The following is a 13,270-nucleotide window of genomic DNA, read 5'->3' as shown; positions in this document are numbered from 1 at the left end:
AACTTCTTCAGATACCTGATATGAGTGAGAACATGCAGTATTCATTCTTCTGTGCCTGGCTTATTCACTTAACATTATATCCTCTCTGTTCATCTATGTTGTCGCAAATCACAGGATTTCATTCTTTTTTTTAATCACTGAATAGTATTCCATTGTGTATGTGCACCATATATATATATATATATATATATTTTTTTTTTTTTTTTGAGACAGAGTCTGCCTCTGTCACCCAGGCATGGAGTGCTGTGGTGCAATCTCGGCTCACTGCAACCTCTGTCTCCCAGGTTCAAGGGATTCTCATACCTCAGTCTCCTGAGTAGCTGGGATTACAGGCATGAGCCAACACGCTGAGCTAACTTTTCTATTTTTAGTAGAGGTGAGGTTTCACTATGTTGGCCAAGATGGTCTCAAACTCTTGACCTCAAGCGATCCACCCACCTTGGCCTCCGAAAGTGCTGGGATTACAGGTATGAGCCACTGCGCTGGGCCATGCACCACATTTTTAATCCATTCATCTGCCAATGGACACTTTGGTTGATTCCACATCTTGGCTGTTGTGAACAGAGCTGCAATCAACATGGGAGTGCAGATATCTCTTTGATATGCTGATTTCCTTTCCTTTGGTTAGACACCCTGTAGGGGGATGGTTGGATCATAGGGTAGTACCATAATCTTTTATAGTATAGCATTACAGTAAGTCTATCTTATAGAGCAATATCCATGACCTTATTGTTCAAGAATTGCTTGGTTGTTCATGGCCTTTTGCACTTCTATATACAATTCAGATTCAACTATTCTAATTCCACCAAAAAACACCAAAAACCGTATTTTGGGGATTTTGTTTGGAATCATATGTCATTGTGGGGAGAATGGACATCTTTGTGGTACCTTATCTTTCTGTACAAGAACAATGGTATGTTACCAAAATAATATAACAATGGCAATATTGACATTCTCAACTTAAATGTCTTTTAATTCTTTTTCAATAAAGGTTCATGATTTTCTCTCTGGAAACCTTGCATATCTTTTGCCAAATTTATCAGTAGCTCTCTACCACGTCTGATAGAGTTCGAATTTGAAAACCTAGAATTCAAATTTGAAAACCTATCTCCTAATTGAAAATGTATCCCCTAAATCAGCTCTATGGCCACTTTGCCAAGTTCTGTCCTGAGAAGTGACCCAACATAGCTTTTGTCTTTTCTCTCCGTCTGAACACACAGAAGAAAGGAAAAGTTAAGTGGGTAGCAGGGGAACGGGCCACTCATAATTTCTACTTAACATAGATTTTTATTTACCTGTGAGAAAATGATCTGCTCTAAGAGCATATACAATTTGGATATTTGCAGAGGTCTCAGATGAAATCTTCAGTGATGAGGCCACATCTATCCCGGCTCGCTCAAGGATTGTTGGTTGCATTGTTTCCATTACAACCCAGCTGGATCCTTGCTGGGTTCCTGCCAGCAGCTTCCACACACCTGGAGTGGGTCGGCTTTTCCTGCAGGTTTGCTTCTATGCCAGCTCCTGGGAGCAGTTGTCTACCAGGACACACCTGGGGAGCTGATAAACACACAAAAGAAACATGTCTGGCTCCCCAGCCAGATGGCAAGGCCTGAAACCCCTGAGCGTTTTGGACAGGTTTGCTTTACTGATGGGACAGCATTAACCCTGCTAACACCTGTGTTGGGGAAGCCTTCTTACCATGTCCCTCGGTGGCAGGGAGGGAGCCTACACACTTATTCAGGGTAATTTGCTCACCTGGACTAACCCCCAATGGGGATTTCAGCCTCCTACTTGAGTCCGTAAGAGGACAGGCCATTGCTTGTGTTTTTTCCCCAAAGTAACAACAGGAGTCAAGAAAATCAATGAAGAGTATTCCTAGGCTGCGGAGTCCGCTGCTGACAGTGGAAAGCCCTGTGCAGAGACAGCCACCTGCCACTGGGACAGGGCAGGATAGGGCACGTCCCAACCCAGCCTCAGTGGCAACGGAAGCTCTTGGGTGGGACTCAGCCACAGCCACAGCCACAGAGGAGGCTGGGCCTCCCACCGTCGCACTCCCTTCGTGATGTTGTGACTTCAGTCCCAGAATAGTTGAGGACGTTTGGGAAATTCACACTCTAAAAATATTTCATTTTTTCATATAGGCAAGATAACATAGCAGAGTGACAGTGGGTTACTAAGAATGCAGTTCCCTCGTTATGTAACATGGGCAAAAATAGTGTTTTGGGCCAAAATAGGGCTGAGAAAGAGGAATGTGAACAAATAGCATGGACAAGTCATTATTTACTCAAATCATCCTGTGGCTGGGGGGGCTCTGGAAGAGCTTTGATGGTGTCCCATCTGGCCACAGCCGAGGCCACCTTTCTGAAGCAAAGTTTAATGGAAGCAAAGGTGTCTGTAGAGGAGGCTGTTTAAGGCAAGGCCCTGGCCCAGCACACAGGCAGGCTGGGAGACTCCTGGATGAGTGAGGGACGGAGACTGCCTCCTGGGACACCATCCCATTTTGGGGCACATGCTGAAGAGGAGGGGCCATTCCAGAGCACAGGTCACACAGCGCTTCTGTCATGGGGCCTGTGGGTGGGCTGGTGGCAGGGCCCCAACCCTGAGGGGCTGGGCCACGTCGCCACCCTCTCCGGATGGGGTCCCAAGTTGGGGGTCTTCTGGTTCAGCTGCATCCTTGGCTGCTAAGCTAAGGCCAAGAACGCTCCCTGCAAGAGGGGGGGACTTTCCACTTTGGAGGGATCTATCCATGACCACCTGTCAGACATCACAAGCTTCCAGGGGAGGAGTTGGCAGAGAAGTTGTGCTTAGATGAAGTAGCTTGAGTTTGTGCTACAAGAACTAGCCAAGTTCCACTTTTGAGAGCCAAAGAAATGCCAGCAGCAGAGTCCTTGGGCTTCCGGGAGCTAATATTCTCAAACTTAGTCTCATGATGCCAGATGACCGTAAATTAGAGGCCAGAAGATTTAAACACAAGAGTGGGGCCTCTTTTGCCATAGAGGCATCGAGGCATCCATCCATCCAACCATCCATCCATCCACCCACCCACCCCTATCCGTTACAGTGTGCCCAGAAGAGAGGAGCTGGCAGTAGGGGCCAGGACAGTAGACGGGCCACCTGTTGGACTGAGGCAAACTGGCAGCTGCTTCATGACCTCCCCTTCCACATCCTGCCCACCAATGCCTGGCAAGGAGCAGTGCAAGAAACCCAAACCCCACCTGGCTTGGGGCAGAAGTTTTAAGTGCACCCACCCTGCTAGCAAAGGGGTACTGACCTTCCCAGACTGCCCTCGAGGCAGCCCCTTCTCTATTCTTTCCCAGTAAGAAGTATTTGCCTCTCTCTGAATGCATTTGCTCCTCTGCATAGACAGACAAAACAGTCGCCTCTTAGTCCTCATCTTACTTGTCATCTCAGTGGCATTTGACACAATTGATCAATTCCCACCCTCTTGAAGTATGTTTTTTCTTAGCTTCTAAGACATCACACGTTTGGTTTTCCTTCTGCCTTTGTAACTATTTCTTCATCTTTTCTGCCAGTCTTTGTCCTCCTCTTCCTTTCTGGCTCAATCCCCAGACCTCTTCTGCTTGGGTGACCTCATACTGTCCATGGCTTAAGTACTATCTATGTTTCCCAATTTATTATATTGTAAGCCCTAACCCTTTCCTTAAGCTCCAAAGTTATATAGCCAACCGCTTGGGTATTAGTTATCTATTGCTGCATAATAAATTACCCCCAAATTTAGCAGTTTAAAAATAAACATCTTACACAGTTTCTGAGGGTCAGTCATCTGGGAGTGGCTTAGCTGGTGGTCCAGGCCCAAGGTCTCTCCTGAGGCTGCAGTTACCTGCAGGCCAGGAGGATCCACTTCCAAGCTCACTCATGTGGCTGTTGGCAGGGACCTTCCATTCCACACCATGTGGGCCTCTCTTTATGAACCAAAATAGAAGTTGCAATGGCTCCTATAACCAACCTTGGGAGTGACATACCAACACTTCCTCCATGTTCTGTTGGTCAGAGACTAACCCTGGTACAATGGGTGTGGGTTTGGGGGACTCCACAGGGTGTGTGAGTTGGAGGCAGGAGGCTGGCCACCACAGCCATCTAATAAACCTCTCAAAATTAACATGTCCCAAGCTCAAATTCATCACTCGCAGCAGCCCCACAACTTGCTCTTCCCTGTCTTCTCCATCGTAGTAAATGACAGCATCATTCACTCAGGTCCCAAACCTTCAAGTCATCCTTGACTCTCAGACCCTCACTGAATCCACTGGTAAATTCTGCACATTCTGCCTTCAAGATCTGTATCAAATCTGATCCCTTTTACCCTCCATGGCTACCACACCAGTCCAGAGTGCTCTCACCTCCCCTCGTCTCACTAGTTTCACTACTTCCACCCCAGCCTCTGCAGTGTATTTTCCACACAGTGGCCAAAGGGACTTTTTTTTTTTTTTGAGACAGAGTCTCACTCTGTTGCCCAGGCTGGAGTGCAATGGCATGATCTTGGCTCACTGCAACCTCCACCTTCCAGGTTCAAGCAATTCCCCTGCCTTAGCCTCCAGAGTAGCTGGGACTACAGGTGCGCACCACCATGCCCAGCTAATTTTTTTTTTTTTTACCTTTTAGTAGAGACGGGGTTTCACCTTGTTGGCCAGGCTGGTCTCGAACTCCTGACCTCACGTGATCCGCCCGCCTCGGCCTCCCAAAGTGCTGGGATTACAGGCACGAGCCACTGCGCCCGGCCCCAAAGAGATTTTTAAATGTCACATCATGACATTCCCTGGTTCAAACTCTCCAATGGCTTCCCTTCTTAATCAAGAAAACAAATCTCAACTCCTACAGCTTTACACATCTGGCCCTTGCACGTGTGCAACTTTCTTTCCTGCCCCTCTTCCCCTCACTCCCCTTCAGCCACACTGGCCTTCCTTCTGTGCTTCCCATGTGCCGGGTACACTCCTGCCTCAGGCTTTTCATTGGCCAATCCCTGTCTGCCGTCTTCTCCTACTCATCTATACACAGGACTGCTTCCTCACTTCAGTCTCTGCCCAAGTGTCACTGCCTCGTAAGCCCTCCCTTATCAAACCTCCTAGAAGACAGACTCCCTTCCTAGACCAGCTGTTGACACTTGGTGTCCCATACTGTGAGCTTCCTGAGCACCAGGTCTTCCACGTTCTAGTCACTGCTGTCTCCCTGACGCCTAGAACAGTAGCTGGCACATAGCAGGTACTCAATAAACATTTGCTGGACTAATGAATGAAATATAAATGCTTAGGGTTTTAAAATACCCCAACTTGAAGAAAAATCTGAATTATTACAGTGGTATAGGAATGTATGGGGGTAGGAGGGCCCCGGAGAGGCCATTTCACAAGCATGTGCACCTCTTAGGAGCACGGTCTCAGGCACACAGGTGGATTAAAAAACACATTGCAGTTGTAATTGCCACCTTCCTTCTAAGGAGCAGACAGTTTAGCTCAAGATATACGACAGCTGTATACTTTCTTAGCATCTCCTCTCCTGCCAGAGTGTGGCCTTTCTAAAACCCACCATGTCACTCCCCTGCACAAAACCCTTCAGTGACTCACTACCGCCCCAAAGGCAAAGCCCTAACTAACTTGTAGCTGCGGCTTCCCCCGAACTTCTTGGTCTTGCCTTAGTTCACCTCACCATCTTCATTTCTTGCCCCTTCCCACTCTAGATACCACACTTCAGCCAAATAGAAATGTTGGCTGCCCCCCAAATAGACATTTTCCCTTACTTCTGGGATTTTGCCCATTCCGTTCCTCTGCTTGTAATACGCTTTCTGCCCCCTCCTGTCAGTTACCTTTTGCCCCAACTCTCTCACCCTAGAGTGGGCTTCTTCACAGTGGCTTCAAGGCTCCTGGCAAGAAGGGAGGGCAAGCCCCAATGTGCAAGGACTTGTCAAGTCTCTGTCTGTTGACCAAAGAAAGACATGGCCGAGACCAGATTGAAGAGGTGGAGAAATAAAGCACTTCACAATGAAAATCATGATTTCATTGCACACATGGCTGGAGGAATGCCTGGTTCTCTGCAAGCCATTTCCATACGCCCCCGCATGCTTTCCCCAGTGCCTACTCAGCTTCTGGTCTCAATCCCAAAATCACACCCTCTGGGGTAATTTTCCTGATCCCCAAAGCCTGGGTGAAGAAACTCCTACAACACTTTATGACATTGCTGCATTTATTACTCCGTACTGCCAATGAATACATGAATGTAGGATTACATTCAATTATTTGTAGGATAAATGCAGGCCCTCCGATCCACACAGCAGAGTTGACTATACTCAACATTTTGTGGCAACGTGGTGTCAGTTTTCCCTGTAAGGGAGTGTGTTTTGGTTTCTGTTTTATCTTCATTGCTTGTACTGTACCTGACACAAAGTGGGTACTTAAAAATATCTGTGAAATAAATACATAACTATCATAAAAATAAAATGGAGTACTTTAAAAAGGCACAAAGAATGTTCTTGAGACCACTGCCTTCTTAGGCTCAGCAGGCTGCAAACATTAGAGCTGAGACAGCACAAAACTACATGAAATTAGACTGAAATGCCTCAGCGGGAGAAAATGAAAGAAAACGCCACAGAAAGCGACACTTTCCTTTTATTAGATTCACAATGCCTTTGTAACGCCCAACCTCTCCTTTGTAGAACTTTTCTTTGTTAGAAAACAGACAAATTCTGTCCTTAGGAACCGTCTTCTACTTGGTACAGCACTGACCTCAGGCCGCCTGCATCTGCGTGGACCAGTAAGAATGAAGTCCAGCAGCATAGAGAAAAGCATCATAAAGGCTGGGAGGTCATCCCCCAGGGCCTCCCCTACTTCACATACACAGAGACGTGTGCATATGTCACACACACACACACATTATATATAGATATGTATTTTTTTTTTTACAAAAATAACAGGGTTTGCACAGCTCTATTAATTCTTTAAAATTACACAGGCAAGGTTTATGCTTCAGTATAACCATTTTTACTTTGGATTTAAGTGGGAATTTTAGGCCTAAAAATAAGATTACCAAGCAGAGGCCATCTAGCGACACAGACACAAGACATCTTGAGCTCCATGAAACTAGAAATGTGGTGATGTCATCCTCACACGGGGGGCTACACATCCCCATCGATTATTTTAACTAAAATACAAAAGCAAAATAGTGTGTTAAAATAATCCTCTACTCAATGCATTAGCACATATACCAAATTATACTATCTGCATGACAGTCTCTAGGTACCAAGACTGTATTTTTGTAAGTGCTATTCTCTACTTCATTAAATACAGTACCCAGCCAGCAACCACAAAAAGAGAACGCATGCTGTACAGCAAGAGAAGGGGAGGGAGACGATTTTCAGGGCCATAACTTACATGGCAACCAAAAGAAAAATAAGTAAGACAAATCTCACACGACAGATATAAAACTAATTTGCAGTGACATTTGATATATAGTTTTATCAGAAGTAATACATTTAGGTTACAGTTACATGAAAAAGAGAAACTATGTGAAATTATAGGCTTTCTCCTAGAGTATCCAAAATGCTCATCAACAGTTAGTTAGTACAAGAAAGATGACCACCAGGTGATTGAATAGACAGAATGTCATGTAGTATTTTAAAAACACAGATTCTGGGACTAGAAGCTACCACCAAAATATCCAGAAATCTGAGTTAACAGGTCCTTTATTTTGCACACTTGCTGCTGATATATAGAACCACGAAGTGTTTCACAGACCACGAATGCAGCCGCTAGCCTAGAGGCCGGTCACAGAAGAGAATGCGATGAACACCGTCCTGCCAGTGTGAGGACAGAGTGTCTGATGTGTTTGTGTCCCCCCTCCACACCCCCCCATATACAAAGGCCATCTCTAGGGCAGAAATCTCTCAATAGCTCAAGCCCATCTTCGCTGCCCCCTCCACGAAACGACACAGCTCAAGCTTGGTGCTGGGAAGTCTTTCTGATGCTGGTTTGATTCCTGATCACCCAACTGGACAGGGCCCTCTCCAGGACCTCCCAGGTTCTCCCTGGTACCTTCCCTCCCGCAGGAGGAGGCTGCACTGTCTCTGAAGCCACCAACGAGTAATGCTAGAAGAATCAGAAGAAGGAAGTATCTGATGAAAAGGCACCTGCAAGTCTAAAGTCCTCTTTGGTGAGAACACTGTACATCCGCTGAGGCAGAGCTTTGGAGTAGGGAGCAGGGCGCGGCACAGTGGTGCGCAAAATGAATTCCCGGCCAGCAGGGGGTGGGAAGTCTGACACGGAGTTCTGCCTTCTTTCCTCTGGGGAGCCCATTCTCTTCAATTCCTCCTCTGGTGGAGTCATAGCTGCAGCCTGGAAAAGAATCAAATGCTAAAGTCAAAAGCAGGTCAAATGATAAACTCAGATGCTTTTGAAGGACAGATGAATTAACATAATAAAGATATGAAAATGTCCCACGTTACTCAGTAATGCAGTCAGCTAGCTATATGTTAAGATTACGCAAAAACCACATAACACAGCAAATGCAAGAAGCTTGAGACACTGCATGAGCAGCCGGGCTGGAGACAGACAGGAGGGATGATGACTGCCAGGCAATCTGCTCTGAAGAGAGAAGGCCATATTTACACATCTGATGAAAAAGGACCTCGGAGCTGTGCTGCTTTCTGTGTTTCTTCCAGCAATGACCCAAGTCTATGTCTGACAGCCTCAGTCCAGTAAGGAGCTGTTTTTCTCCAGAGTGAAAAGATGATTTTCATCTTGACTCTGGGTAAGAATTTTTTAATCGATTCTTTTTAAGGTTCACTTGCCAAATTAAAAGTGGGGGCATTGGTCTTGCTTGCTGGGCAGCTAATGTGATGCCAAAGTGATAGAGGCCCATATAGCAATGACCACAAAAGAGAAGTTCACAATATTAAAGGCATCTATTTTTTCATTGAAATGACATAAAATGCATGTTCATTTACAGCCTACAATTTTAATTCTGATTACTGTACTTTTTTTAATACCATCAATTTGGAAAAAAAATTGTTTTGGCAATGGAAACATGAAATCATGTTGTGCTAAACATCAGCAAGGTAGGTAAGCCAAATCCAGACTGTGAGAGAGGTGGTTAGTGTTAATGACCTTATGAAATTAGAGGGATGGGAAGGAACAAGGAACTATGAGGGGCAAAGGCTATTTTGTTACCTCATCAGAAGATTCAGTCAGCTTGAGAAGGGGTAAGAAAAGAAACAGTGATGAAAGGGAAACAAGCAAGATGGTTTAAATAGGGCTAGACAAGGGAGTTCAGGATTATTTCAAAGACAGTATGCACTACATTACGGAACATGATCCTATCAAAAGAATATTCAAGACAAAGTCACACCAAACACAGCACACCCAGCTGTCAACTACAGCAGACATCTACTACTACTCATGCATCCATGGCTCAACAGGTGACATATGATGTCATTTAATGGGAGAAATGACCAACAAAAACCTAGCTCTTTTACTGGGAATTATGATGCAAAAAAAAAAAAAAAAAAGTGTTCATGGCTTGAAAAATAGAATTTAGGAATAGGTGCCTAAGAGTTATTCAATCTAGCAAGTCTGAAGCGAAATCCAGTCAGTCATTTATTTGCTGAATTCCATTTAAGTATGTACATACCAGAGATACCTATAATCATGATAAGGCTTATTACTATTTATAATTTTAAAGAAAAGTTATAAACATATAGAATTACTATAAGCTATAAAAACACCAAGTGAAATTACATCACTTTTTTAAAAAATGTGTTAAAATCTTGACTAGTTAGTAAAATTGATATAAAGTATCAGCTAATGAAAAGAAAAGTTACATGAATAAATTCTAACAGTTTACTTCAGCCAGACATTTAAGAACTGAGTTTAAAAATGTACCAACCAGATGCTTGTTATATGTATTACACAGTCTACCAATTCCCTAAAAACATTCACTACAAGGTCTGAAAACTTTAAAATCTTTTCTTAAATGACATAATGTAGGTGGATGTACAATTTCAGTAGCCATTAAGGGGGTTAGCTATACAATGAGGCTACTGAAAGATGATATACTATGTTCCTGTATTTAGTGATTTTGAAAGATATCTTAAGTATATTAAGTGGAAAACAAGAATAATGAAGTAATTATATAATATAACCCTACTTTTAAAATTATATATACATATGTATATACTAGATGTTAAATCATCAATGGGTAGTGAGATTATGTGATTAATATTTTCTTATAATTTTCTAGGCCAGGTGTGGTGGCTCACACACACCTATAATCTCAGCACTTTGGGAGGTTAAGGAAGGAGAATTGCTTGAAACCAGGAGTTCTAGATCAGCCTGGGCAACAAAGTGAGACCCTGTCCCTACAAAAAATATAAAAATTAGCTGGGCGTGGTGGTGCATGCCTGTGGCTCCAGCTTCTTGGGAGGTTGAAGCAAGAGGATTGCTTAAACCTAGGAGTTCAAGGCTGCAGTGAGCTATGATCTTGCCACTGTACTCCAGCCTGGACCACAGAGTGAGACCCTCTCTTTAAAAAATGAATAAATAAATATAAAAGTTCCTATATTGTCAAAGTTTTACCTGCAGTCAGTAGAGGGGGTAAGGAGGTTATTTCTATTTTGGGGAAAATAATTTTGCTTAGTTACCTAAAATAAGTAACAATCTCAGGACTAAAAATATAAATACTTCACATTTTAAATCCTCTTAACACATAACTTTTTTTTTTTTTTTTGAGATGGAGTTTTATCGCCCAGGCCGGAGTGCAGTGGCATGATCTCAGCTCACTGTAACCTCTGCCTCTCGGGTTCAAGTGATTCTCCTGCCTCAGCCTCCCAAGTAGCTGAGATTACAGGTGCTCACCACCACGCCCAGCTAATTTTTGTATTTTTAGTAGAGAAAGGGTTTCACCACGTTGGCCAGGCTGGTCTTGAACTCCTGACCTCAGGTGATCCACCCATCTCAGCCTCCCAAAGTGCTGGGATTACAGGCGTGAGCCACCGCACCCAGCCGACATGTCACTTTTTAAAAATGATCAAAGAGGAAAGAATTTTTGCAATATGAGGAACATTCATATTGGTAGCTAACAAGGAAATGTGCTTGTAAGCTTCTGGGTAGTGAACTGGATAGATATTATCAGATGTGGAACCAAACTCGGTTCTTGTTTTCATGCCAGAGAGAAAAACAAAATAAATCAAAGCAAGCATCTATTGTTTGCTAGAAGTCTAATTTATAAGGAAATAAATATTTGGTTATTAATTTGAAATTCTGAGGTTTAGGGAGCTGCCCTATAAACAAACTCAGATTTTAGCTCTTGCTAAGAATTCCTATCAGTGTATTTGGCTATGAATTTGAATATATTAACTAGGTGTACTCCAGACTAACTCTACAGGGATTATCCAGTTGTTATTCCACGTGTAGACCCATAGAAATTCTTTTTCTTATTTGTTTCTGAAAATTACACTCTCAAAACTGGGTCATTCTAGTGTAATCACAGTGCCATATAAGAGGAAGTGTGTGGCTCACGCCTGTAATCCCAGCACTTTGGGAGGCCGAGGCGGGTGGATCACGAGGTCCGGAGATCAAGACCACCCTGGCTAACACAGTGGAACCCCGTCTCTACTAAAAATACAAAAAATTAGCCCGGCGTAGTGGCAGGCGCGTGTAGTCCCAGCTACTCCGGAGGCTGAGGCAGGAGAATGGCGTGAACCCGGGAGGCGGAGCTTGCAGTGAGCCGAGATTGCGCCACTGCACTCCAGCCTGGGCGACAGAGCCAGACTCCGTCTCAAAAAAAAAAAAAAAAAAAAGAGGAAGTGTGTAATTAGTGCACATAATGCCTTTATCAGAATCCCTAATACTAATGAGCCCTGAACTGAGAATTATCTGTGGGATGCCAGAGCCCTTAGCCAGTAACCAAGATACAATATAATTTTAAAATCTTTACTTTCACTACTAGAGGTAATAGTTATGATAATTTTTCAAACTGGGCTTTCTGTGCTGAAATCTGTTTCCATAGCCCTAAAAATCTGAAGTTTTCCTCTTCTTTTCTAGGAAACCTCAAAGGTAGATCTCCTCACCATTACAAGAACAATTATATTTATAATTCAAGCTGAGTTGTGACTCCACTTTGCCCTACATGGGGTTTAAAGATGGTAAAACTGAACTCCATTCTAATTTGAAAGTACCTGTGAGTAAACATTTTTTCCCACAGCACAGCACTGGCCATTGCAAACTGACTCCCTGCCAGCTTCTATAACAATGGATTTTGGACTCTTCTAATTTTTAAAATTTAGGTCCTAGAATATACTTATCATTTTAATTCAACATGTAGGAAATCAAATGTATTTCGAAGACTCAGAAATCATTGTTTCTTCAGTGTTCAAACCCAATGCCCAGACTTACACTCAGGTGACATGAGTGTGATCAGCCACATGTGGGAACTAAAACAGCCTCTTCCCAAGTAGAGGTTTGGAGAGATCATGATGGAGTCAATAATGACTCTCACATACCCTCTGGGCATTCACAAACAGCTTGTGAATGATCCTGCCAGCATGTCCTCTTCCTGCACCGGTGACTAACACTTCAGGCTGCTCCAGCAGGCAACTCACAAACCTAGGAGACAGAGACAGGCAATGAAAGGGTGGAAAGTGAGCTGTCCAGGCCACTGGGCGTCCATCCTCCCACAGGAGTTTTGTGGACAAATCCTCAAGCTGATACTGGCTAAACCCAACAAGATTGGAGTGAAATTTTACAGCAAGATAAGGTTGACATTTGGAATTATTATCGACTTAACTGACAATCCTCCTGCTTTTTCACCTGTGCTCATAAAAAACGTTTAAAGCCTATCTCTGTCAAAGTGTAAGAAAAAATATTCAGTCTATTTTTTTCAGTCTAGAAGCTTAGAAAATGGTACAGTTAATAAAAGATGAAAAAAAATTTGTATAATATAAACCAAGTTATATTTATCCAATAAAAGCAATGATCCATATTTGTTTTTGTTTTTTTTTAAGGGATATGTGTCTGTGTGTGCACGCACATGTGCACATATGCTTAAAATACTTGTGTTGGGCAAAGTCGCAATTGTAAACTGTGCCATTAGACGCTGGAAACACTGAACTTCCAAGTATGTCACAGATAACGTATGGTGGAACTAACAGAGTTGAAGGCACAAAGCCACCAAGCCTGCACCACCTGCTCACTAATTCATACTCTACTATTTTAGAAACGAGTCCCTTGATTAGAGCTTATTCTTCTCATTTAAAAGGAAGACATTTTCAAGA

At 43.5% G+C, this 13,270-nt stretch overlaps 2 protein-coding genes across 7 annotated transcripts in view; one reads left to right on the top strand and one right to left on the bottom strand.

The window, feature by feature from the left end:
* The window catches only part of ZRANB3 (zinc finger RANBP2-type containing 3), a 368,239-nt gene extending 355,261 nt beyond the window's left edge, over positions 1–12,978 (top strand). Inside the window, exon 22 of the mRNA XM_055380837.2 lies at positions 12,042–12,978. Within this exon, the coding sequence (XP_055236812.1) occupies positions 12,042–12,110 (69 nt within the window). The 3' untranslated portion in view covers positions 12,111–12,978. The remainder of the gene's footprint in view (positions 1–12,041) is intronic.
* RAB3GAP1 (RAB3 GTPase activating protein catalytic subunit 1) overlaps positions 212–13,270 on the bottom strand; it is a 124,418-nt gene continuing 111,359 nt past the window's right edge. The window contains exons 23-26 of one of the 6 annotated variants that reach the window (XR_008677878.2): positions 12,500–12,602; positions 8,132–8,336; positions 1,296–1,557; positions 212–633 (exon numbers count right to left, since the gene is read on the bottom strand). Coding sequence is in view for 5 of the 6 variants with exons in the window: in XM_055380850.2 (XP_055236825.1) it covers positions 1,397–1,557; positions 8,132–8,336; positions 12,500–12,602 (469 nt within the window). In the remaining variant the exon portion in view is untranslated. Of the gene's footprint in view, positions 634–1,267; positions 1,558–6,596; positions 8,337–9,170; positions 9,192–12,499; positions 12,603–13,270 lie in introns of those variants that run through there. The other 5 variants (XM_055380851.2, XM_055380850.2, XM_004032589.5 and 2 more) reach the window with 5 other exon arrangements.

The sequence above is a fragment of the Gorilla gorilla genome, chromosome 11, assembly GCF_029281585.2.
Source record: "Gorilla gorilla gorilla isolate KB3781 chromosome 11, NHGRI_mGorGor1-v2.1_pri, whole genome shotgun sequence".
NCBI classification, from domain to species: Eukaryota; Metazoa; Chordata; class Mammalia; order Primates; family Hominidae; genus Gorilla; species Gorilla gorilla.
The sequence above is the reverse complement of the archived record's forward strand: the minus strand, read 5'-3'. Positions and strand labels throughout refer to the sequence as shown.